The sequence below is a fragment of the Ictalurus punctatus genome, chromosome 3, assembly GCF_001660625.3.
Source record: "Ictalurus punctatus breed USDA103 chromosome 3, Coco_2.0, whole genome shotgun sequence".
Taxonomy (NCBI): domain Eukaryota; kingdom Metazoa; phylum Chordata; class Actinopteri; order Siluriformes; family Ictaluridae; genus Ictalurus; species Ictalurus punctatus.
In genome coordinates, this window is record NC_030418.2 from 24,884,065 (window position 1) to 24,911,624 (window position 27,560).

Here is a 27,560-nt window from a genome sequence, read left to right on the forward strand (position 1 = left end):
GAATGTAGCTATTGACAAATATTGTACACTTACACATTCAGATAGAGAGAGCTGAAACTACTGCAACATCAGTGTTTAAGTGCTCTAAGAAAAGCTAAGGTATTTCTTTTAATGTTGTAAAATAACCATGCACTATTCGATAGTAGAATTTAGCAATCCAAATGGAGTGACTCCATAAAAGTTATTTTTTAGTTACTTTTTAGGTTAGCTTCAACTTGATGTGAGCACCTGTATAAAACCAGTGAAAAAACGCAAAAGTCCAGACATGGTTCAACATTTTGGATCTGTACAATATTCTGATCTTCCTGAAGTTATACCTTAGTTATTGACTGCCAGTTTAAGGTTTCTAGAAGATCTTGATAGGAAATAGTGACAACAAGCCTAAAGAGTAATTAATGGAAATTCACCAACCTATATGAAGCTCTGCTATTTAACAGTGCATGGGCAATGACAACATTAAATAAACACCTTAAAGCTCAGCTTTACTTAAAGCACTTAGACATTGACGTTTCTTCTGTCCATCTGAAACTGTATGTGTTTTTGTCTTTATAGATATATTATTGTCACAGATTATCCATTGTGACACGCAGTGCTGTTCTAAGCCTTGTCACATACATGTGGGGCTTTTTTTCTGGTCTTTGTTTGTTTTTGCTTGCCTGTTCTCTAATCCCTACTAAAGACTTTGATGATTAGTCTTGGATTAGCCTTAATAAACACTATGTTGAGCATATGTACTTATGTGCTCCCTCTTCACATTTACATTTATGGCATTTGGCAGATGCCCTTATCCAGAGCAACTTACATTTACGTATCTCATTTTATACAACTGAGCAGTTGAGGCCCTTGCTCAAGGGCCCAGCAGTGGCAGGCTGGTAGTGCTTGGATCTGAACTCATGACTTTCCGATCAGGAGTCCACTGCCTTAACCACATTACAGTAATCTTCTGCCACATGTTTTTAACAGGTAGATGTATTCTATAGTCCCAATTACCCGGTGTTAATCAGAAGAGTCTAGTTCCTCTCAGGGGTTTTTCCTCATGCCATCTCAGAAGCTTTTCATTAGGGATCTAAATTCACATACATTCTGTGTGTAAGACTGAGGCATTCTTTATAGGAAAGAATAGGTATGGCAATGGTTTGAGTAGTTGCAAGACTGGGTGTCTGATTCTAGTGAGGTAATTTGCATGGCCAAGAATAGGTATTTGGAGTATGCCAGTTGTACCTGATTGAACCTTCTGTAAGATCTTTTTGAAAAGTAGTCATGGTAAAAGAACTGAAGACCTTCCATAAGCTCTTGTGTATCTAGAGGTGTCAACTTCCCCCCGACCAAGGGGCCAGCCTTGAAGCAAGATTTCTGGAGATACTTCAGGCTATTCTGTTTGATGGAAGAACATACCAAAACCATCAATTGTTTTGGAAAGGAATACCAGTCTTTAGCTTTCTGCTGTGAGGGGTTGAGTGGTGGTTTCTTGAGTGAATTGTTACATTGGCCTGCTTGAATTTGGTGGTGAATTTGACTTGAATTTATCTGGGGCACATGGCCTGCAGGAGATGTGAAAATCAAAACATGTGTTTCATTTCCTTTCTCTTTACTTGTTTTTCTTTCTCTCAGCGCATCTGTTGAAGATCCTTCATCAGAGCTGGAGGAAAGGGCATTGACACCACTCCCAGATGCCAAGAGGTGTGAGGGAGAGGAGGGAGGGAACACTGAACACGGCCACAATGCAAACAAGTGCCATGCTCCAGAAGAGAGAGAGCATAAAGCAACTAGACAACAAAATCATGGAGAGACTAAGGACAAACAAGGACACATAAGAACAGAAGACAGAACAGCAGAAATCAGGAACGTGCAGAAAGAGACTCAGCCAGTCACATTTAAGAAGCATCATCTTAATGACAACACAGGTAGGTGTGGCCAACAGTGACATCTGTCAGGGCAAAAAGCTTCCATAGGGTCAGTTGAGTATATGCTTTATTTAGAGAGAGAGAGTGGATGTATTTGCATCATTGTAATTTGGATTGACTGTAGAGTGAAGCTGTGAATGCAGCAATGCTCTATTGGATGAACTTATAATGGGTGAAATGTATTCACCACTGCCAGGCGCACACACAGAGAGCCTCAATGATCCATCTTACTGAAAGTTGCTCTGGAAACATGAGGAAAGTGAACTTTCCTCCTCTTTCTCTTCCTCCCCTTTTTCATGTTTTTGTAAACACACTTCCATTATGTTTTATTTACCATTTGCTTATCATTAGTAGTATCACCTAGATAACAAGATAACTGGATAATACAGACTGGATAATACAGTATTTGGTAACCCAAATGCTGCAGTACTGTACATCATACCACAGTGCTGTTGAATCTGATTGATCAGAAGGTGCCGATTAATTTTATTTGACAGCAGTTCTAACAATTGTGCTGGCTGCAAGGCAAATCACAGGTTTATATTAATGTTTTTTGTCTAATACGTTATCATTTCTATAGTAACAGCTCATTCACAGGGACAAGTATGGCGGACGCTCCATGTAATCTAAGAGTAATAATAAACACAATTAAAAACACTTGCTGCAAATTTAGAAAATAATCAGTTTCAGGGCGTCACACAACCCTGTCATGTTTTATTTCTCACTTTAAAAATATGCATGTTTTCTATTCTTTCTGTTCTGTCATACACACTTCAGCACACTTATCCTGGTTATTTTGGCTCTTTGTCCTAGTGTTGAGTGGACTCAGTATGGACCTGGAGAGCAGCAGCTCTCCAGTAGATGGAGCTGAAGTATGTGTGTCTACTGATGAGTCTCTGTGCCAGCACTCTGAACTGGAGGAGAGTACAGAGACCCAGCTTTCCATGGACTGCTCAGATGCAGAAATGGATGATTCTGATTCAGTGATCTCGGATAGGACAGTGTCCTCCTACTCAGGCTTTCAGGGCCCTCTGTCCCGTCCTGCGTGGGCCCTGGCTCTGTACGGAGAAGTCTTTTTCAGCCAAGAAGTGGTGGAGTATGCTTACAAACTGGGCAGCCACACTGACTCACCAAGCTTGGAAGATAAATCACAGGTAGGAGCTACAGCTGCACATTTATGTGATTGAGGGGAATGTGACTCTCTAACTTAATATCATGTTGTGGTTCAATGTAAAATTTTGCTTGCTGGCTTTGTCTTCTGTCCTGAATGTGCCCTAATCTTTATTTTCAATGTTTGCTTAATGCTAACTGTACTAAAAGGAGCCACCATTCTTAGACCAAGAATTTTACCAGGTATGTTTTATTTCATGAAAAAATAAAAGTAAAAAATGGTTTGCTCCAATAAAATCCACCCCTTACGTCACACATATCATGACCATAGTACTGTAAGGTTCTGCCCTTCATACATCATTCTGATAATACTAAGGCCACAATATGTTCATTAAATTATTTATTTTTATTTTATTTTGAGTGCTAGTATTGCAAATTTGGTTGCCAGGCAAGGTTGCCAGGCATTTACATGCTGCCTTTGCTGTGGACATACAGTATATTTGTAATATACATAATATGATGTGTATGCTTAAATTGTTACTAAGAGAGCTGAGTGCTTTGATTATTATGAAGAGAGCTTTGAATGGCTCACCGGTCAGACAGTAAGAACTCTACGGGAGGACAGAAGCTACAAGTGAACTCCACACACACCTCCTGCTTCAAAGCGCTAGCCATCAATGATGTTACCATAGTGAAGGATGCAGACACACCAAAGCACTGAACACTGAATTAGAACTCCTGACCCAGTAGCATACCGGTACCCGCAAACACATCATGCTTCATGTCCTGTCTTTTAGGATCACTGTGGATCTTTTAATGCAAGCACTATTTCTTACCCAACTCTCTTCTCATATCTCTGCTTAGCCTTATGGACTGAATAGTTCTCTTTGGTGTGTTATTTCCTACAGGAACTTCAGCAACAGCTGATGATCGAGAGCAGAAATTTAAAGAAGACCAGAAATTTTTACCACAAACTAATTCAGCAAGAGAGGAAAAATAAAGGTGTTTCATAAAAATAAATGTATCATAGAAAAAAGGGCAACAATACTGTTGTTATATATATTGTAAACATGATGCTTGTGTGTGTTTTTGTTACAGGTTCTGAAGCAAAGGTGATGCTCTCCAAACTGAGAGCCCAGTTTGATGAACTAAGAACTAAAATAGAGTTCCTTGACTCTGTAAGGCAATATCTCCAGGTAGGTCCTTACAGATTTCTTTTCACATTTTTCCATTGATAAAACACAAAACCATCCAATTAATAATTCATATAGAGTATAGAAACCATTTTGAAAGAACAATTATGACAAAAACCCTGGTACTACAGGGTGTTCCAAAAGTCTCCATACATAGAGGAACAGCTTCCTGATTCAGCCATGAGAATGATTTCAATATGTTCTTCTTTTGTCAAAGATGCTATCTGAAAAAATATAAACTATGTTTGAGAAATGTTGGAAAACACTTTTATAAAAAGTGTTAATTTCCCCCTATGTATAGGGACTTTTGGGACCCCCTGTAGCGGGGGATCAGATGCTGCTTTACATTTCTTATATTCATGGAAAAATACTTTTTTTTTTATGTCCCTAGGATATTTCACAACCCTGGAAGACACATAAAATGTAAACTTTAGAAAGTTCTCTATAATGGAGGGTCATTACCACCCCTATGATTATTAGTTCCAAAGTGTTTTATTCCTCTTGAACCACATCAGTTTGACTCCAGTTGCAATTTTTTATTTATTAAAGAGCTACCGGCCATTCTTTTAAGATATACAGTTACATTTAAGCTTGTAAGCACTTACTAACAGTTGTTCCTTCACCAAGGTCGCAAAGACCTCTGTCGTAAAGACTCTCTTGTGGCCGAACACTCACTTCTCATTACAAAGCAATGACACTGGAGACTCCTTCCATGAAAGTTAAATAAACAACCCTTAAAAGACAACTTCACCATATCAATGATTATATGTTCTATGTAATATAACATGTTCAATAACATGTTTTTAATCTGTTTATTATTAGCCTTAGATTAAATCCCTTTGAATGAGTTACTATAGAAGCGATAAGAGTATTAGAACGAGTACATTAATATAAATCTGTGATTTGAATTAGCTGGAACTGCTATTTTTATATTTTAATATAGCTGGAACTTTTAGCACAGCCATGCTTTTATAGAAAATGTAATCAACACCTTCTGACCAATCAGATTCGAGAATTCAACAGCACTGTCGCATAAGAATATTAAAAGCACTTTACAGTTTATTAAATATGGCAAAATGGTTGGAAACTCAGATAATATAAACATCTAAATATTTTGGAGCTAAACATTTTTGTTTGTTCGTTTTTGAAAGAGCAAGACCTTCTATAACACCTGATTTGTTATGTAGCCTAAATTTCCAGTTAACAGTATCACCATGTTGCATCAACCTGGATTCACTCTGTTTTACACCTTAACCATACCAACTTAACCACACCGAGAAATTGTTGGTGTGAGTAAAATTCTGCTGTGATACAACTAATGGCTACCAATTTTATTACAAAAATGTATGTCTATAACTTTCTGGTAAGCTGCTTATAGTCATTTTTCATTTCAAGAAATAATACATATTACTGACAAATGTGGTGCTGGGGTACTCTGACATTTAAGTCAGGATGTTACCTTGCCTTTTCTCACCAGTACATTTTTGGATGAATTTATCAAGTCCAGTAGTACAACTACTTGTGTACAATTACTTGTATAATGGTGAATAACCAAGCCATAAGTTGACTTAATTGATTTATTTATGAATGTGCGCCCCCAGAGAATGCAGTGCAGTCCAGTTCACACATTAACCCTTCTGATGATTGATGTCTTTGTGCTTGTCAGGTGTTGTATGTAGATCAGTGGGGTTTGCCCCTCTCTCTGCTGCCCTCTTTGGCTTCTTCTGGCTCTTCCACAGAAGGCCTCAGAGCCAGTGATGATCCAGCTATATTGAGCCTGATGTGTGAACAGCACAGAACAAGAGGTTGCTGTCCCCTACTGGCTGGAACACCCAAAGGCCTGATGACCTATTTATATGCCAGGTAGGATAGAAAATAATTGAGCTAGTTGTGAGTTTGTAGTGTTATATTGTTATTTTTCTATTGTTTTATTACATCATTCAAAACCTTTAACCACAGATGTTTCTTGTATTATAAATAACTGTATCAACATTCAGTACATTTTATTTCCCTTTTCCTGTATACATTTATTCATTTTTTTTTTTTACATTGTCTGCGTCACCCTTTGTGTTATGTCTTTTAGCAGCATTTACCATATGTTATTTTTATGTTCATAGTATCTTGTCTTATCAGGTGATATTCACCTTAAAACAACATCACATTAGAGCTGCAGGCAAACATATGCATTATGCTAATTTCTGTGACCTAAAACTTGCTTCACCCTAATATAATTGCTTTGTCTGTATCTGCACTTTGGGGAGCTGTTGAAATAGAAGAGGTCAGTAAGTCCTGGATGTTCAGACACATTGACAATATTAATATTAAAATCAAGCAAGTCCAGTCAAGGAAATCATTATCATGTACATTTTTGCAGGGAGGTCTAATAATTAATTTTGACACTTTTCTAGTGTAAAACATTATGTTCATTTTAGTTTATATAAATGATATTTCCTTGATATGGTCACTCATAGCATTACATTGCTTCAGTCCTCTGTCTCCTAATGTTACACTGTACACTGATAGTGGACTACAGGAAGTTGCAGGGTGGAGTACACACCCCCATACACATCACCAGCGCTGTCATGGAAAGAGTCAGTAACTTCAAGTTTCTCGGTGTACACATCACACTGAGACTATCATTAGGTCTGCCTGTCAGAGAGGCTCGATTTCGTGTGGAAGCTCAAGAAGTTTGGACTGGTTCCTTAACATCCTTACCAACTTCTACCACTGTACCATGGAGAGCATCCTGACTGGTTGCATCACTATATGGTATGGTAGTTGCTCCACCCACAAACGTAAGGCTCTCCAGAAAGCAGTGAGAACAGCAGAACTCATCACAGGCAACAGACTCCCAGTTATACAGGACATCAGCTGGATACAGTGCCTGAAGAAAGCTCACAAAATCAGCTTTTTTTTCCAGATTGATAGCTGAATAATGGTATAGAGGTGTCCAGTCATGGTCAGTTTCTACCTGTAGGCTGTCAGGTTCCTATATAGCCTGTAGGCCAGTTTGTTCCTGTTCCCAGTGTCAGAGTCATTTTACATATCCATTGTACTTTTTCTGTTAACAGTTGGTCACTTTATAACTTACTATAGCACAGTGCACACTTGTCTTGTGTACACCAATAAAAAATTCTCTCTCTTGTCCCATTTTTTCTATTGGTATTTTGATATGTTATTCATGTTGTACAAAAATTTGTCGATCCCAGACCATCACATTCATATGTGGTTCTTCCCCAAACTGTTGACACAAAGTTGGAAGCACACAATAGTCTAGAATGTCTTTGCATGCTGTAAAATTTAGATTTCCCTACACCAAACCTGTTCCAGCATGACAATGCCCCTGTGCACAAACTGAGGTTCATAAAGACATGGTTTGCCAAGGTTGGTGTGGAAAAACTTGAGAAGCCTGCACATAACCCTGACATCAACCCCACTGAACACTTTTGGGATGAATTGCAAGACTGACTGCATCCCAGACCTCTTCATCCAACATCAGTGCCCAAACCTCACTAATATTCTTGTGGCTGAATGGCCAAATCCCCACAGCCATGTTCCAAAATCTACTGGAAAGCCATCCCAGAAGGGTCGAGGTTATTCCACACTTCATTTGGAGTGGTATGTTCAAAAGCACATGGGTGTGATGGTCAGGTGTCCACATACTTTTAGCCATATAGAATACTTATTTTATTCTATTTTGACCATTTGTTGAAGCTTGTGTGTGTTTGTGTGTTTTGTATATTCCATGACACATAAGCAATTTACCTGAGCCTAACAATAAGCATTTCATTGTACATGTCTTGACATGCTCTGCATATTTTAAATGAACTTGACAGCAGTATTAATGCTACATTCGACTAACCTTGGAAGTGGGAAGTAGGAATTATGCCATTTTCAGCCTCCACGCTTTCGAGCTCAAAGCCACAGATTCCTCCATGTTCATTTTTGTTTAAGCAACAAGCTAGCCACCTAACTTACTGTAATGAATGAGTGATGTATATTTACCTCCTCAAAACAGCTAAATGTATAGTCAGTACTATAGATTTAACAAGCTAATATGTCTGTATGTTGCTTGATCTAAAGCAAATACTTGTATATACAACATAACTCATTTAAAGGTAAGAGGTGCTACTTTGTTTACTGTTCATACTGTGAGCAGCCATGTTGATTTGATGTCACTTGCTGAACTTGGGGTTGAGGAGACCGTCCTGAGTTCCTGAGTAGGAATTCCGAGTTAAGGATGCATTTTCTTTGGTTTTTCCTAGTCAGAGGTTGGAAATTATGAGTTATGACCTTTAGTCAAGTGCAGCATAAGTGGTACCAGGTCAGAAATGACATTTTCTTTACTCCTTTGACAGAAATGCTCTTGTGGAAGGATACATCCAGCACTTTCTCTATACCTACCGCTATTTCTGTACTCCTGAGGAATTCCTCCAGTTTCTAATGGACAAATTTAACAGCTCTGTAGTGTAAGCATCCTGACATATCAGCACCATTCACTTTGAGACCTGTTATTTAATAGCTAATTACTAATTTTCACTGTCATGCTGTGTGTTATAAAATATGCATACAGAGCAAACAAGGACTTCTCTACTGACAGTGCTAAGGTTTACCATCGCACTCTGGACCTGTTAGAGTGTTGGATAGAAGACAGCCGATCAGTGGATTTTACCTCCAACTCCTGCCTTCAACCAACCCTCAACAAGTTCCTCACATCTGAGGTAATTAATGGATTCATGAGTGCAGGTCAATCATTTGTTTAATGCTGAAACACAACAACCTTTCATGGACTTCATGATGTTTGTTAGTTTTTTGTCTGTAGCCTAAAGTAAATACAAAGTTGTCTGAGAATTACCAATGCAACTGCTGTTGTGTTGTGGCTGCAGGTGACACCAGTGGACAGTCGTGGAGAGAGTCTACTCACAATGCTACAAAAAAGTCCCAAAAAGAGGCGGACCTGTGGGGTGTCAATTCGTGGGGAGAGTCCAATCAGCGGTTGGGATGACCTTGATGTCCAATCGGTTCAGTCCTTTTGCAGGAGATCTTCTGTTGATGATGCAGCAAGGAAGGTCAGCATGATGGATCTGGCCTCATTTTCCTTCTTTTAAAAGACTTTGGAAAGTTTAGAATAGTGCTGTCTTATAAATTTTAATTTTTAATCTAATTAGATATAGTAATAAGGGTTTTTTTTCTTACAGTGGTGCTTGAAAGTTTGTGAACCTTTTACGATTTTCTATATTTCTGCATACAGTGCTGTAAAAAAGTATTTGATTTCTTTTGTTTTTGTGTATATCTCATACTAAATAATTTTATATCTTCAAACCAAAGGCAACCTGTGTAAACACATAATACAAAAAAATTTATCCAACACCTATCACCCATATGAAAAACTAATTACCCCCTTACATTTAAAATCTGTTTGTGCCACCTGTAGCAGCAATAACTGCAACCAAATGCTTCTGATAACTGGAGATCAGGCTTTCACTTACTTATTAGGACTAGAATTTACTAGTATTATACTAGGATTATGCAGCAAGACAATGATCCAAAGCATAGGGCTTTGGATGATTGTCTTGCTGCATAATCCACTTGTGCTTGAGTTTCAACTTACAGACTGAAGATCCAGCATTCTCCTTTAGGATTTTCTGGTAGAGAGCAGAATTAATTTTCCCCTCAATTATTGCAAGTTGCCCAGGCTCTGAAGCAGCAAAGCATCCCCACACCATCACACTTCCACCACCATGCTTGAATGTAGGAATGATGTTCGTTTTGTGGAATTCTTTGTTTGGTTTACACCAGATGTAATGGGACCCCTGTCTTCCACTTTCAGTGGAAGTTCCACTTTCGACTCATCAGTCCACAGAACATTCTCCCAAAAGGGTTGAGGATCATCAAGGTGTGTTTTGCCAAAATTCAGATGAGCCTTAATGTTCTTCTGGGTTAGCAGTGGTTTTCACCTCGCCACTCTTCCATGGATGCCATTTTTGCCCAGTGTCTTTCTGATAGTGGAGTGATGAACAGTGACCTTTATTGATGCAAAAGAGACCTGTAAGTCTTTTGTAGGTCCTTTGATTTCTGTTGATTTGATTGAAAATGGTTTGCAGTAATCAGGCCTGGTTGCATTTAGTCCAGCTGAACCACATTTTGAACGCCGTTTCATAGATTTGGGGAATTAGTAACTATGGGTGCAAATACATTTTTACACAGGTGCAGTTGGTATTGGATAATTTTTTTGCTTCAATAAATAACATTATCGTTTAAAAACTGTATTTTGTGTTTACTCAGGTTGCCTTTGTTTTATCTTAGATTTAGTTTACATTTCTGAAACAATTTAGTATGATATATATATATATATATGCAAAAACAGAAGAATTCACGATACTTCTTACAAATACTTTGTCACAACTCTGTAAATACAACCTAAAATATCATGAGATTTTCACACAAATCCTAAAAGTAGATAAAGAGAACCCAATTAAACAAATAAGGCAAAAGTATTATACTATATCAATTAATCCAATAGAAATGTTGTCGAAGAACCTGAAGAAAGCAGTTCATGTGAGGAAAGCCACCACCATCCAGAGTTGAAGCTGTTCTGTACTGAGGAATGGGCTAAAATGCCTATAAGCCATTGTGCAGGACTGATCAGCAGTTACAGGAAACATTTAGTTGCAGTTATTGCTGCACAGGGAGGTCACACCAGATACTGAAAGCAAAGTTTCACATACTTTTGCCACTCACAGATATGTAATATTGGAACATTTTCTTAAGTATAATATTTTTGTCTCATTTGATTAATTGTATTCTCTTTATGGATTTATTTAAGGATTTGTGTGAAAATCTGCTGTGTCATATTTATGGAGATATATAGAAATGCTAAAGGGTTCACAAACTATCAAGCGCCACTGTATATGATTCCTCATTTGCTTTTTTCCTCATTTTATGCCTATGTTTTATGTGTATTTTGTGTATTATCTTTACTCCCAATATTTGTCTTTTTATTACTAGCACTACATCTGTAAAGTGTGGTTTTTCTACTAGTTAAAATTGCTAGTTATTTCCACTCCTGTGTTTGTGTGCATTATACACAGAGTTTTCAGTGGCGTGTTTCTCGCGTGGTGGAGCCCCAGGTGAGCCAACCAAAGGAGAAGGTGTACTCAATCGCTTCAGCACTGCCCCGACCCTGCTACAGTTCCCTGCTGAGCCAGCTGACCAATGTGTCTGTGAGGAATGAGGAGAGAGTGGCATTCAGCCACACAGAGCACAGTCCCCTGAACACAGCACAACAGCTCACACTGCTCCAACAGGTACCAAGAGAGCAGGGAGCACTCTTTTTCACTCACTTGGCTTTGGTATTACTCTGTTGCTCCTGGTTACAAGCATTTCAATGCCTAGTGTACCCACTGTAATTGTGCAAATGGCAAATAAATGACACGGTTGACTTGGTTGTGCTCTTGGAGTTAGAGCAGCTTTAGAGGGCCTTTTAGCTATGCACAAACTAATGGAACTTTTGGTATCAGAAAACTGGAAATTGACTTTTTTCATTAGCCATGGGTCCAGTACCAAAGGTTCCAATAGGAAATAATGGTACACTGGGCCAAAGCTGGCAATACTTTTTCTGTGTGTGTGTGTGTGTGTGTGTGTGTGTGTGTGTGTGTGTGTGTGTGTGTGTGTGTGTGTGTGTGTGTGACAAATGGCAACGGTCAATAAAAGGAAAATGTAAAAAAAAAAAAAAATGGAGCAGAATGTTGCACAAGGATGCAGGTAATTGAATTTCGAATTTAAGTAACCATGTTATACAAATCATGCATCAGTGAAACCAAACCCTACTTACGATATAGGCCATTAATCATCTTCAGACACAGTAACTAATGACTGAAAATACATTTGAACTTTTACAAACTTAACTTCCCACAGCATTTGGCTACATACATGGGAGTCATTTTTATCAGTTTCTGTGTAAACTCAGTGACTGTGGTTTGCCTTTCTAGGGCAGTATGGGTCTTTTGTACCTGACAGAGTATATAATTTGGACACTAGGCATTGAGAAGCATTATCGGAATTTAGTGCACTAGATGTTCTCCACTGTAGTTTTGGACATAAAAACAAAATGTACACAGCCTTTTCCAAGTGGGATATTGCTGTTCTTTCTTTTCCCCTGTTATTGATGATGCACTTGCAAACCTCAACCACTAGAGGGAGACAAGATATCTCTCCTAATTTCTTTATTGTTTCAAGTTATCAAGTGTGTCTTGATTCAACAGTGTATGTGCCTGGATCCCCATCTGTTTTGTCTCTAATGTAGGAAATCTTCCAAGGCTGTCACCCTGTGCATTTTCTCAACTCCAGAGCACAGGGAGTGAAAGAAAAAGCAGTCAGCATCTCCAAGTGAGTCTGCACAGGCTATATTTCACACAGATGATTATATAGTGGAATCTTTCAAGATGAAAAGCCCAATGTGTTTTGTAAAATACTTCATAAAATACAGAGTCCCTGCTGATTTCACCAGTTCTGTGAATAGTCCTGAGGAAACTACTGGCCCATAACAGATTAAGGTTTGATACTGTAGCCGAAAACAATTACAGGCCAAGCCTGTTACTTTTAGTCACTATTTGCACGTTACTGTAGCTAGGAATCTGATGGTGGCAACATGCAGACAACCATGTCCTCTTGACATTCATTGATTGTGTTCTGATTTTCTAACCTGATTGCCGGACATTCCATTTGGAAGTTATCCATCTGTCATTAACACACCTCTGTTGTACAATGACCCTTATTTGTACCTTCTCAAAATCAATAGTGTCATGTTCAGGAACTACAACTGTAACAAGGAACAAAAAACACAACACAACAATCTGGCTTCATGAGGTTCGAAAGAGCTGTTCATGATTAGGGCAAGAAGGTAAAGAAAAAAGGCCAATGCAGGCACATAAGCTGTTACTGGCACTCCTACTGTATGTGGAGAAATGTGTGAGTGTTGGATAAGAGCCAGCAGTGACATGTGGATACGCAGTGAAGTGTGATGTAAAAATCCTGATCTAAGCGTTCCCATTTTGGCTGCATGGTTGTGTATTGGATATGAAGATGTTTATTCCCTCTATTACATTTGAAATTGGTTAATCCTTTACTTTAAGATTCTCTTAACTGGCATTATTTAACATATTAGTTAACAAAGAGCATTAATACACCATAAGTAACATTAAAAAAATAAGATAGATAGATAGACTGATTGATTGATGGATGGATCAATTTATTAATCGCACATGGAAATTTAAATAACTAACACTTATTATTTGATTTACATACCGACTTATTCGTTTTATTAATAAACCAAAGAAGACATATAATCAACATCTGCATTAAGCAGTGTTTATACCGTCCATAAATAAAATGAAGCCCAAATTGAGCAATATGAACACCTTAATGAGCTTGTTTGCATGTTTTTCTGAATCACAAGTTCCAAGATTAAACCTGGCGACAGGTTTATGTAAGTTATCCACATTTAGATACATGCTGTAATATTTATTTATTTATTTATTGCTAATTTATGTGGATTTAGTCATGGTTTGAATAGATTAGTGAATGTACATGTTGTAGCTCTTTAAGCTTCAAACAAATGTGAGTAACATGTGTTAATGTGTTAACTTTGCGGGAGGTGGTAGCTCAGCTGTTAAGTCATTGGCCTTCAGATCAGAAGATTGAGAGTTCATATTCCAGCACTGCCATGCTACCAGTTGGGCCCTTGAGCAAGGCCGTTAACCCTCAACTGCTCAGTTGTATAAAAATGAGATAATTGTAAGTTGTGCTGGATATGGGTGTCTGCCAAATGCTGTAATGTAATGTTGCAACTTAGTTACCATCATTTATGGTTTACTAATACCAAAGTTCATGGTTTGATGATGCTTCCAGTACTTAATTATGCATTTTAAAATTTGAAAAATTTGGAAGCCATTTTTTGTGTTTAAAAATGCTTGCATTAACAAAAAGAATGGATTATGTCATCAAAGAATAAGTTTGAAAATAACATTTTATTATATCATTCCTGAAAATAAAACATATGTAATTTGATTGTAAGCTAAGTGTTAGTTTCTATACGTCATGGTTTAAATTTTTTAGAGCATACTAACAGTTATTTGGTATTCTCTAACACATATTTGAATGTTAAAGATGCATTACTAATATTATGCTTGATCATCTGTATTGGCCAGATGTTTATCATCTGATCCCCCTCCACTAGAGGGCAGTAGTTTGTTTGTGGGTGATGAGCCAGGGCGTGATGGGCCTCTACAGCACCTCTTGAGATATGCAGAAAGCATCAGTAACTGGGTCTCAGCTGAGATTGTTATCACAGACTCAGTAAAGGTAATACTCTAATGATCTATTAATTAGTATGCTTAGTTTGTGTACCTGTGTTTAGATCTAAAAGTATTAAATTGTATATTCACTTTTATTACCTCAGCTTACTAACAATCCAGGGTGTGCTCAGAAAAAAGTGTTACTCTACTTGTGTATGTGACTAAAATATTCTACCTTCATGTTTTTCAGTGCATAGTACAAAATCTTAAATGGTGAATGTATTTTAAGAAAGGGTTAACCCAGATGCTGTGCTCAAAAAGGAGGTGGTTGTTTTTCTTTCAGCTAATCCAGTCTCCATCTCAACCCTGTTGTTTGTCTTTCCTTGGGAACTGAGCTGAATTAATTTTTTAGCCATCATCTGCTGTTCTCTGTCTTCTTTTAGGTTCAGACAGCCTTACTTGCCAAGTTTCTCACTATTGCTAAGCATTGTTATGAAGCAAGGAACTTTGCTACAGCCATGCAGATTCTTGGAGGACTGGAGAACGTGATTGTCCGACAATTACCGGTAAAATTGGACAAAAATAACAGTCATTTTCTTTCTTTCAGGCTAAAATATTAACTGGTCTGCAATTATATAGCGCTTTACACTGTGTCTCATTCACCCCTTCACTCACACACCAATGGTAGCAGAGCTGCAATGCAAGGCGCTAACTTGCCATCAGTAGCAACTTGGGGTTCAGTGTCTTGCCCAAGGACACTTCGGTATGTGGAGTCACGTGGGCCAGGAATCGAACCGCTAACCCTACGATTAGTGGACAGCCCTCTCTACCACCTGATCCACAGCCACCTATATTATGTTTGCAATATGAATACACTATAGTATTTTATCTCCATATTCAGATACTCTAACTGTAAATTCCATATATTTAATTTATTGTACATGTTTGCTACACATACTATTTACATGTACGGAATAATCTCATAACAACAAATAAAACTTTCAGGTTTCAGAAATAATTAGTTTACATGCACTTAGTAATGGGAAAAAACTCTAGATCTATATGTCAATCAATATTTGTATTTATTTTAATAGTGTCAGTACAAGTAGCAAATTGGTTCATTTGTGGCTTGGAGGTAAACTATTTTATCGAGCAAGTAGTGAAGCAGCTTTTAGAATTATACCACATTGTTTATTTTTAATCCATCATATTATTGCATGTCTATTAGCTGGAAGCACAGTTGACTGAAGATTATAAACTGCTAATGAGTCAACATAATTGCACATAATTCTTCCTTCGAGCTGTCTCTGAGATGGACAATTTTTTTCCTCGTTCCACACATGCACAGATGTTGAAAAAAATTAATAACCTTATTATTGGGTTAAAATACTGGAGTCTTTTTGGATTCCTTAAAATCCAGTAATGACTGTAATCCAATTTAAGACACTGTAACATACTTTTACATGTGCTGGTTATCAAAAAATCTGGTAACTGCTTAAATCAGATAATGATTGGTTTAACAGTCCACATGTAAATATAGTTGCTGAAAGACTGCATAATAGGGCAATTTACATTCTCAGTGACATCTTTGAATGGTTTTATGGCTTCCTAATTTTCACTCAGCTTGGTTCAACCTGGTTATTTTTATTAAACTATATTAATGTTTGGGACTATTTGGCACTTGCAGGCTTGGAAGCAGCTGTCAGCAAAGATGTCGGATGTTCTTGAGGAGATCAGGGCAGTTCAGGTAAGAGAGAGCTTTGAGTTTTGATCTATAGCATAGTAATATCAATGCGGACCGCAGAATCTCTCACCATCTTCAAAAGACAGCTAAAGACCCACCTCTTCTATGAACACCTAAACAACTCATAATAATAAAAAAAAAATTAATAAAAAAAAATACATAAATAAAAAAATTAACCAAAATGCACTTACACCTCTACTCTGCACTTTGCTTCTTCTGGAATTCAATTAATAGATCTTGTATGGTAGCACTTCTTGTATTGTTCTCTGCTTGATATCGCTTTGCTTGTATCTTTCTCATTTGTAAGTCGCTTTGGATAAAAGCGTCTGCTAAGTGAATAAATGTAAATGTAATATACGGTATGTTTGCTGAAACAGTAAGATCTGGATCAGGCTAACTCTCTGCGACAATCAGGGCTGATCTGCTTTGTGTCTTTGTTGCAGGTGTTTTTGAAGAGTGACAGTTTATGTCTGATGGAGGGAGAGAGGGGAAGGAGGCAGCCCACGCTACCAGATGCACACATCCTGGCCATGCACATACAACAGCTGGAAATCGGCGCCTTCACTTTGACTAACAAAGCATACAAGTGGACCAAGTTAAGGTCAGAAAATGTGGCATTATTCAACTGTACAGATGTCTTTTATAGAGACGCATTTATCAAGATCAAGAATAATGAGTGCTAATGTGTGTGTGCAATGGGATTAGCTCCCTGTGAAAAAATCAGGCATGTTACAGGTGATTTACAAAGAATAATTGTGTGAATTACATCATGTGCAATGTAGGCATGTAGGAGTTTTATTTATTGAAATGTCCTTGATACATGATACTAAACTGATCATGATACTTTCTTCTCTGTGAAAGGTGGTGCAATACATCAAATATGCAAGATAAAGAGTGCATCATGTTTTCATTGGACTTGTTTGAATTTTTTTACATGCTCTATTTAAATGCTATCAGTAGCTCAGGTGCGAACAGGTCATGGAAATCCAGTACGAATCAAGCTTTGCTGCAGTAATGTTTAGTCATCTTTTAATCTTTTCATTTTGAGTTACTAAATTATATGCAAACATAATACCAGCTTTTCAGTTGTACTAATTTGCACACAGAATCACCAAGACTGGACGTTCAGGCTTAGTAATGCTGTGAGCTCATAACTCTGGCCTCTAGGAAAAACAAAAGAAAATGCCCCCTCCTACTTGGAAAGGTATCCTCAAACCCTGAGTTCAGCATATGATATCATGTCAACATGGCCACTCAAACTGTAACAGTAAATAAAATGTCACTTCACTACTTTAAATCAGTTTATAGTAGAACTTATTTTAGATAAATCAAATAGACACATTTGTTAAATCTTAAATGCTGACCATATACCATAATATGCTTCATAAACTCATGATCACTAATATTGGCTGGTTAGATTGTTGCTAACAAAACCCACATTCATGTTCCTTCTCACTTTGTAGCTCAAATGTGCACAATTCAAAGTTATTTAGTGATACAAGTTCCAGTAGCAGTTCCATTGATGTGCAACTGAAGCTACACTTGTCACTGTCACTACACACATCCCAAAATATTCTCAAATTAAACCATAATACACACACACACACACACACACACACACACAAACACACACACACACATTGGTAGACATCTGTGGGGATCAGAGGTCATGGAGATTCTGAGCGAGTGGTAATGACACAGCTGGTGACTGCACATGTCTCCGTGTCCAGTCGGGTTCACACGTCCTGAGTGTTCACAAGATTGTGTACACCAAGCTTGAGGGGTGTGTGCAGCCAGATGGTACATCAGTCGTGACGGCCTGCTTGGGGTGATGGGTTTGTGCCAGGTACCTGAGGGGTTGGGTGTTGTTGGCAGATGCCAGGGTCTGAGTGGCTGTACTGAGAGTTAGACACACAGCTGGTTGTTATACACCCAGAGCTGTCTGATGGAATCAGGACACACACTTTTCCCAAGCCAAGGGGAAGTTCAGCTAAAGGCCTGCTGAACTGGCCTCCACTGACTGTCATGTGTTATTGCAATCTTACTTATTTGTGTTTGGTGTAAAGTTTGCACTTATTCCTTCACGGCACAGCATGGCTCATACAAATTAACTCACATTTGACATTGTTTCCACCACAAACAAACCATGCTGTGCCTAGCTACCTGTGTTGAATTTGCTTATCCTTCTTTCCCAGGTACCATGCAAGCCAGGGACATATAGTTGGAGTTAAAAATATATTCAGCAAAAAAAAAGAGAAACATCCTCTCACATTCAGCTGCTTTTATTTCCAGGAAATGTCTTAACATGTGTAAATATTTGTATTAACATAAAAGCATTCAACAACTGATACATAAACTGAACAAGTTTCACAGACATTTGTAACAGAAATGGAATAATGAGTCCCTGAACAAAGGGGGGTCAATATCAAAAGTAACAGTCAGTATCTGGTGTCCTCCAGCTGCTTTAAGTACTACAGTGCATCTCATCCTCATGGACTGCACCAGATTTGTCAGTTCTAGGTGTGAGATGATACTCCACTCTTCCACAAAGGCATTTGTAAGTTCTCCATCAGGGGGACACACGGTTACATGTGGTTTGCCACTGCAAGGACAATCAGATGTCCTTGCTGTCTCCCTGTAGCACTGTCTTAGGCATCTTCCATTACAGACATTTCAGTTTATTGCTCTGGCCACATCTGCAGCCCTCATGCCTCCCTGCAGCAGGCCTATGGCATGTTCACACAGGTAAATGTTTCTTCCTGATGTCATCTCAATCGTCTCACTGTCACCTCTGACTTCCTCATTAGGGCTCTAAATCAGCATCTGGATTTCTGTAAAGCTGCTTTTTTGCTAAATCAGTCCCTATAGGATTTTGCAATTTTGCGATCACAGAAATTAACAGAAAAAATCAAGGAAACTCCTCAATATTGGCAGGAACTTGCAATTTTTTCAGAATTACAGCAGATTTTCCACAGATTTGTACCAAGATGCGTCATGTGATGTCATCACAATGAGCATTCAGCCAAAGCCCCCTTCAATTCACATGCATCTGTATACATGAGTATAGCTAAAATTCTAATTTACTAACAAACATCACTTCGAAAGTCTCAAAAAACTCAGAAAATTGCATCGCCAAATTTGAAAAAGCCACAGCAAAATTAAGCATTTTTGGGTGCAACAATCACAAAAAAACTTAGTGAAATCCTGTATGGACTGATAAGTGCTATACAATTAAAATTAAGTTTAATTTAACTCACCCTCTCATTTTCTCTATCCCTTTTCAATCTCTTTCTCTGCAGGACTATAGCACGTGTGGTAAGTCAGGTCCATGCTTTCCAAGAGCACAAGTATACATACACTCCTGATCTAGAACTACAGGCGTATCTTCAGGCCCGAATCAACCGTCTGGGCACTTGTGACGTGTCACTGCTTGCTGCTGACAATGAGGCCAACTTTAACCAGCCTGCTGCAGAGCGGCACACACGCCGCATTCAGGACACATTGCGCAGGGTCAAAGCCTCCTTCCAGTGACCCAGAGCGAGATCGGACATAGAAGCACAGAGGGGCAGAGATGAGAGAGAAGATAAGACATCTCTCACATACTCTGTGCAGAAGTTAATACACATGGTTTTTAATGACTAGACACTGGGGGGAAACTTTGGAATCAAGTACAAGTCTATGGATATTAGAGGGATGGGAGCTCTGAGAATCTCCATTCAGGTGCTGTAATCTCTACAGCTCTAGGGAGCCTCAGTTTTTTTTTTATTCTTTTTTTTTTAATGCGGTCAAAGTTAATCCATCTTTTGTGTATTTTCCTCTAACCCTAGGTTAGTGAACCAATTCAATATTTTCTTAATGAAATATCAGTTTTTCCCAACCTTATCAATATCCACCACTTCTGAAACATATTTGTGCTCAACACAACCAATTGTTTTATCACACTTCCCTGTACTGTGAAGCGAAAGGCGTTTGGGGAAGTTAACATGACTTAGAATTTTACTATAAGTGCATTTTGAGGAAACAGGATTTTCATTCTGCAGATGTAGTGGATGGAAAAGTTTTGAAAAATGCTTAAACAATTCTTTATATTCTAAACAAAATCCCATTGAAAAATGTACCAAATATTCATACTGCAGTACCAGGAGTTGAAATATCTGTAATAAACAGCCATGGCTTAATTCCATTAACTTAAATGTTAAGGACTGCACACATACAAAGTAGTTCAGTTCAAGCAGAGCATAGTAGCTATGCTCAGATGTAAAATTGTAAAATTATAAGAAGGTTATTTCAAGTAGGTTTATTCTCATTTAGCCGTACAGAGCTAAAATATTTGTACTGGTTATATTTTTCTGCATATTACAGATTGTAGTGTATTTTCTATATCTGTCGAGCAATGGCATAATTAAGCTTTCTATATCAGCATATGTGGCTTATTATTATTATTATTATTATTATTATTATTATTATTATTAGGCGGGTTGGCCTGCGTTTCCCTCTGTGTGTGCGTGCGTGTATGTGTGTGTGTCTGTGTGTGCGTGCGTGCGTGTGTGCGTTTGTGTGTGTGTCCACCCCAGGTGAGGAAACAGGCGCTCCTGGAGGTCGATGCTTCTCTGTAGTCGCCACTTCAAAGCGTTTCAGATAAACACACTTAATTGGGAGGCGAAGAGCTCCGACCTCTCTAAGCACAGATCTGAGATAAAGGAAGCAACCAGCATGCTGTTATCATCCCCACTAGAGCTAAACGATCCCTTTAGGAGCACATTGTTAGCCAGCGGCGGTTTGGGCGCTCAATGGGATTAAACTACTCTGAGAGACTCAACACATACAGTGAGCTATAACCTGATGAGTGGGATTAACATTGCAGTCACATTGTCTGTGTGTCAGTGCATTTCACATCCGATCTCTTACTAATATGTCTTACTGTTGGAGTGTATGTTTAATTAAATGAATCGCTATAAACTTAAATACAAATAAACTTGCAGTAAGAGTATGGAGATCTGTGTTTCTCTTTGAATCCCGACATAATTATGAAGCATGATCAGCACAGCAGAGGTTTTTGTATCGCTTTAGGATTTGTCTGCATTGCTATATTGAAGAGTGTATTGTTTGGCCAGTTTGCATGTGAAATGCAGCTCCATCAACTCTGACTACGGCTACTGTAATCCGTTTGATGTTCCCTGTCCAAACGGTGGCGGCGCCAGCGGCTCTCCAGGGGACCAGAGACGTGTTACTGCAAAGCCATTTGAACTTTATTGTCATTTCTACTGTCTTCTTCACAAAAAGAATGTGTGCTCAGGAAAACGAGAAACTCAATTCCGAGAGTGTCTGCATAGATTGACTAGCATTAGATAGATGCATGACTGTCATTTGCATTTACATTTCTTCGTTCCATTGACACTTTCATTCAAGCCGACTTTTGAGACATTTGAGACTCTTAACACAACGGGATTAAAGATTCAACACTGGTTCTCTGACAATCCTATGGCCACAGCACTGCCCTTTAGCAGTATTTCATAAAGTTAAACATATCTGCTGATATTAAGTCTATGGGTCTATGGATTGTTTACCATCTCTGTAGGTGTATTATAATAGCATGAAGTAAAATACGCGAGATTTACAAATATGTATATAACGTCTTAAGTCTTTCACAACAACATATGTGCATGTTATCATGTTAATCACAGCATGCAAAATCTTTGTCTGCCCCGGCTATAACTTCACTTTAAATTGAAGTTTTAATTTAATATTTATATAATCAGTAAAATACTATATATATATATATATATATATATATATATATATATATATATATATATATATATATATATATATATGTCATTAATGTGTCATTTGCAAACACATATGGTTCATCATTCTAAGTTTTCTATAGGCTACGTTTAATTCATATTTATAGGCTAATATTGATGGATATTACTGTTAATTAGAAATCTACTCCTATGGGTTATATGACTTATTCTCAGCCAGCTGTTGGATTAGTGTAAAGGACAAGCAGACAGCTGATATCTCCAGAGATGTTCTCACAGACTCAGTGGCGCCAGGTTTTCACACAATCACAGGATATGTAAAGGCTTCAATAACGACCCATTAGCTCTAATGACTGCGAGTCGAGCAGGCGTTAACACAGATACATGCATATGCTAATACGGACTGGTGTCGGGGGGTATATATATATATACACACTGAGGTTTCCCACTCTAAGTCGTCGCAACACTCTTGGGACTGGATACACGTGGACTACCTCGAGCTGAAACATGGTGAAAAACTTTTCCGTGGACTGGCTTGCCCAGAGCTATCATGACTACAAACAGGATCAAGAACCAGTGGAGACTTCTCAGGCTCTTGTAAAGCGACATGTGCCATGTCTGGTCCAACCGCGGCCTCCGACTTCTTACGACAAGGTTTACATTCAGCCCAAATTGAAATGTAGCCGCATTGAGGAGAACACAAGCGCAGAGGAACAGAAGGAGAAGGAAGGCATTGTGTTTAAGCACTCAGCTCAGAGAAGCTGCACCTCACCAAGCTGTAAGTATCTCCACTATCTTCTTTACTGCGTAAGTAACTGAAAACGTATTCTGAGGTGCAAATCAATAACCAGGTGTGCTTTTGTTTTATTCAGCTTCAGAGAACAGCGGTTACTCTTCAGGTTATGAAAGCGAGGCCGCTGCCTCAGAGTGTCCCTCCATTGAAGACGGAAGTGAGGGGGAGAGAGATGGAGGCGTCCAGCGCAGAGTCAGAACCAAATTCACTCCAGAGCAAATTGAGAAGTTGGAGAAAATCTTCAGCAAACACAAATACCTGGATGCGAATGAGAGGGTTAAAACCGCACTGAAACTCAACCTATCAGAAACTCAGGTAAGACGGAGTCTTCAGTTATTTTGTTCCTCACTGAAACTCCATGATCTAATATAGTTGAAGCTATATGTCCATGTCTCTAACCACATTCTTAATTTATCTGATGCAGGTTCGGACTTGGTTTCAGAATCGCAGGATGAAACTGAAGCGTGAGGTTCAGGAGTTGAGGGCTGAATACACGTTTCCCATCGTGCCCCACGTCCTCTTCTCAGCTGTTCCTTCGCTTCCCTTCCACTTCGGCGGACAGCGCATGACTTTCCCCACAGCTCCTCACGGGCCGAACCCGCACGTGATCCCAGCCCTCCCTGTTCATCACCGCGCCATCCCGCACCAGCAGATCATTCCTCAGCACAGCCACCACATGATCCCCATGCGTCATTACTACTAGTCTTTACAAAATGACCGAGAATATGTGGACACTAATATTTTTTTTTTTACGTTGACATGTGCAATATACATGATGTACAGTGGTGTATAGAGAATTATTAAGAAATTGTGTAAAGAATTTTATGGGAAAAGTTTATTTATTGAGAAGAATTAAAATATATTTGATTTCAGAATGGCTGCCCTTGTCAATTTGTAACACCAATTACAATAACACTAATTAAAGCTAGTAATGTTAGAAGTTAATGTCTGTTGCATTGATACATTGTAGACTTCACTCTGAGAAAAGGGGTTCTAATCCTCAAAGGTGTACAACAGGTACATCTTTTTGTACCTTTAAGGTGTATGTTTTAGTTAAAAAGCTACCGTGTTAACCTAAAAAGGCTTTACCTTAAAAGCTACTTACGTTTCAGTTATGTACTTTAAATCATGTAAAAGGTCGAATACCACCTTACCCTTTTCAATGGTAAAAAGATATGAGGGGACCACTCTAGAGACAAGGAAAGGTACAGTTTATTACCTATCTGAATAAAACAACATATTTAAAATTATCCCAACAGAGGCATATAATGTTGTTCAACACTTTAGTGCATCATTTAAGCAGTGTTCCGCTTTATATGTTACTATAAATTAAGATGTTAGTCATATCAGTCGCAGGCCCTTATCAGCAGCGATCATTCTCTTTTGACTTGATTATATTGCTTCTGGGCTTTGGTGCCTAGAAAGAGGATCTTTGAGATAGGTGATAATCTCACTTATCAACCACTTCAAAGAGCACGACACTTGATTAGTAAGCCGTACCCTGATGCATCATTCAGTCTAACGTTTCACTTGTTGAGATGTAATTATTCACGTTAGTGTACAGTGATTTTGAAATAGGTTTAAACTAAAACTACTAATATATGCTTGTGTGACTGTGGTATACATATTAATTTATTATGTTGTCTATGCCAGTTTATTTTTAATTTGTCAGCACACTGAATGGTTAGATATACAATACGTATACATATACAAAACACACAAAAATATATGATTAAAGGTACCATAAGAACACATTATACACGGATTAATAAGATAGAATTGGTGAGCTATAGTGCTAAAAAAAAATCCAAGAATATAAACAACGTATAAATAACAAACTAGGTGCATCTTGTAACTCTGACATCACGAAGTTCCTTTCAGTTAGGTTAGCAAGACATTAGAGTTTGTGTAAAACTATTCATGTGGGAGGATATTGGTAAGTGTCGTGTACAGTCATTAGGCTTTATTTAAATTGAGTGCGCGATATGCAGCAGTGTGTGTGTGCGTGTGTGTGTGTGTGTGTGTGTGTGTGAGAGAGAGAGAGAGAGAGAGAGCAAATCCGAGCTGATCCCACACTGCGCTTTCATATGCAGCTCACCTAATTCTGTTTGTCTCTGTAGCCGAACTTCAAAAGCGGGCTAACGAGTAGATCATGGCCTACAATTAGTCCTAATTAAGCCGACCATTGATGAGTTTACACTCTTGACAAAAGCCTAAGGGACTGGCTCCATGAAGTCTGGAGTCGTGTGTGCTATTCAAGGCCCGATCCCTAGAAGATACTTGATTCCCATTCAGCATTTGATCACTCAGTAATGTAATTATAAATGGATAAAAAGTGGTAGATATAGCTGATTTGGGGGGGGGGGGGGGGCGACAAAGTGACCTGCTTAAAGTGACGATCAAAATCACAGAATATTCATTTATTCGAGAACTATAAAGAGAGAAGTTAGGTTTACATCAGCGTTAAACTCAATGTGATGATGTGAATCAATTGCGCTTTCACAATACACCAAATATAATCTACACTAATCCACTTGGAATTGTATCAAGATGCACCAGTCGCAACGACTTTCTAGGATTATCAAAAGCACATTACATAGCCTAGTCTTGCTAGAAAAATAATAATAATAAAAAAAAACTCCTAACGTGTTTTGGGTGAAGGAAATCAAGGTCTATGTTAAGACGTTTCCACATTTCGGAGTGATCAGTTAAGCAGCAGGCCTGGGGGAACTGGTGGAATAGTGCTGTAGTTATAAGGCGCCAGAACCTAATTCAGATTCTCCTGTCAGTAGACATCAAACGGCACTCTCTCACCTTTGCTTTGCTTTGGTGTTTCACTATCAAGTCCGCTTTGGCGGTAGAACAATAAAGCTAAAAACTGAGCCCGAGACAGACAACTGGGCTCTTCAGCAATACAATAGTCTTTATGCAAGTGATAACATGCAACAGATGATCCATTAGGCATACTTGGTTTGCCATAACTTAGCTACATTTTAGAATGTAAAAACATGCATAAATACAAACATGCATAAATACAATAATAACATACACAAATACATGCATGTACTGTATATACAGTATATACATACATACATGTATATTGTATATTGTATTGTATATGTATATTTTCTGTATATACAGAAAATATACACACAAACATGCATACATACATGCATACATACACACATAACTTACAATTTCAGAAATATAGGTACCAAACTGCACTTTTCCTTGTTGCTATGTGGTACCACAATAACTTTTTGTATGCATATTTCACCTTTAAAAATATTTCAGCTACATAATTGGACATTTGCACATATTTGGACTATTAATTTATAGCTTTGATCTAAAATTTTCTAGGTATAAAGGTACAAAAGTAAAAATGTGTACCAACAAGGAAAACTACTGTTTTTAGCTTTATTTCTGAGAGTTTAAGTCCAGGTTTTTATACCCTGAGGTTTTTTTTTGTGTGTGTGTGTGCGCTGTTTATTTATTTATTTATTTATTTATTTATTTATTTATTTATTTTAGAGCTGGACGATATGGCAGTATAACACTGGAATTGTTATACTCTCATGATATATAGTCAGTACTTCTTTAACGCTTATTTTTCCTAATTTTGTTGCTTATTCGATATTTTGCGAATATTAAAAATCACTGCACATTCATTGTTTAATGCACCGTTGTTTGTGTGTTTTCCCATATCGACTTAGATGCTATTATATATATATATATATATATATATATATATATATATATATATATATATATACATATATATATATATATATATATATGTATATATATATATATATATATATATATATATATATATATATATATATATATATATATATATATATATATATATATATATATATATATATATATATATATATATATATATATATATATATATATATATATATATATATATATATAAAAGAAGGTCCAGTCATAATTATCTGAACTGGCTGTATAAGTGGAGTGTGATACTCCACGTAGGTTAAATTTTAATTTACATTCAATTTTGAATTTTACATTTTCTGTACAATGTTTGTGAAGATAAACAAAAATTGTTATATATACTATGCCCTTAAACATAGATAGATTAGGAGGATTTTCTGAAGAACTGGCTTATTTCCTTCGATTGAGTTTTCTGTCCTTAGTGATTATATCAATTTGCTCTCAACATCAATGATTATTCACTGTTCGAGCCTGTTGATAAGCGCTTCAGTACTCAGACACAGTGGCGCCAGGGTATAACAAGTCTACCCGGCGTGTTAAAAACAGCACTTGCGACATCTATTAACTGCCATTACAACGCCCATCAAACACTTATCGTTTCGTCGAGATCCCTTTGCTTATGCAAATACAATTGTAGCACCTCCTACATATAGTCCTATTCCTGGCACTATAGGCCACTATTACTGATTAAATACAAACATTTATTTTACTCCACTGTCTGTCAAGAGGAACTACAATATGGCCAAGAACTTTTCGGTGGCATGGCTATCGCAGAGCTCTCAGCCCGACTGCCGCTCCTGTTCAGAGGCCTCTCTGGTGCCCAACCCGGCGGCACCCGCGCTCCAAGCCATACACACGTCTCACACAGGGGGCCTAGTTTCTGATGACAATGTCAAGGATGTCACCAAGATCCCATCCTCACCAACCAGTAAGCATAGCAATAGTAATACTAAAGTCAATGGTCATCCATGTTTTTCAGAAAATAAGCCTATGCGTGTTTTTGGTTTTG

General features: G+C 37.9%; 2 protein-coding genes across 5 annotated transcripts in view; both read left to right on the forward strand.

The window, feature by feature from the left end:
* The window catches only part of LOC108263859 (kinase non-catalytic C-lobe domain-containing protein 1), a 48,455-nt gene extending 27,219 nt beyond the window's left edge, over positions 1 to 21,236 (forward strand). For 3 of the 4 annotated variants that reach the window (XM_053679793.1, XM_017465058.3, XM_053679794.1), the window contains 15 exons: positions 1,612 to 1,904; positions 2,718 to 3,058; positions 3,923 to 4,016; positions 4,113 to 4,210; positions 5,874 to 6,070; positions 8,566 to 8,676; positions 8,781 to 8,928; positions 9,094 to 9,276; positions 11,299 to 11,514; positions 12,513 to 12,595; positions 14,416 to 14,569; positions 14,946 to 15,068; positions 16,190 to 16,249; positions 16,690 to 16,847; positions 19,546 to 21,236. In XM_053679793.1, the coding sequence (XP_053535768.1) occupies positions 1,612 to 1,904; positions 2,718 to 3,058; positions 3,923 to 4,016; positions 4,113 to 4,210; positions 5,874 to 6,070; positions 8,566 to 8,676; positions 8,781 to 8,928; positions 9,094 to 9,276; positions 11,299 to 11,514; positions 12,513 to 12,595; positions 14,416 to 14,569; positions 14,946 to 15,068; positions 16,190 to 16,249; positions 16,690 to 16,847; positions 19,546 to 19,777 (2,491 nt within the window). In that variant the 3' untranslated portion in view covers positions 19,778 to 21,236. The other variant, XM_053679795.1, reaches the window with a different exon arrangement.
* A 902-nt stretch (positions 21,237 to 22,138) lies between these two features.
* Positions 22,139 to 23,647, forward strand: LOC108262947 (homeobox protein vent1). Its single transcript, XM_017463292.3, has 3 exons — positions 22,139 to 22,789; positions 22,884 to 23,119; positions 23,229 to 23,647. The coding sequence occupies exons 1-3, from the start codon at positions 22,519 to 22,521 to the stop codon at positions 23,505 to 23,507; spliced, it is 786 nt and encodes a 261-aa protein (XP_017318781.1). The 5' UTR covers positions 22,139 to 22,518; the 3' UTR covers positions 23,508 to 23,647.
* The last annotated feature ends 3,913 nt before the right edge of the window (positions 23,648 to 27,560 follow it).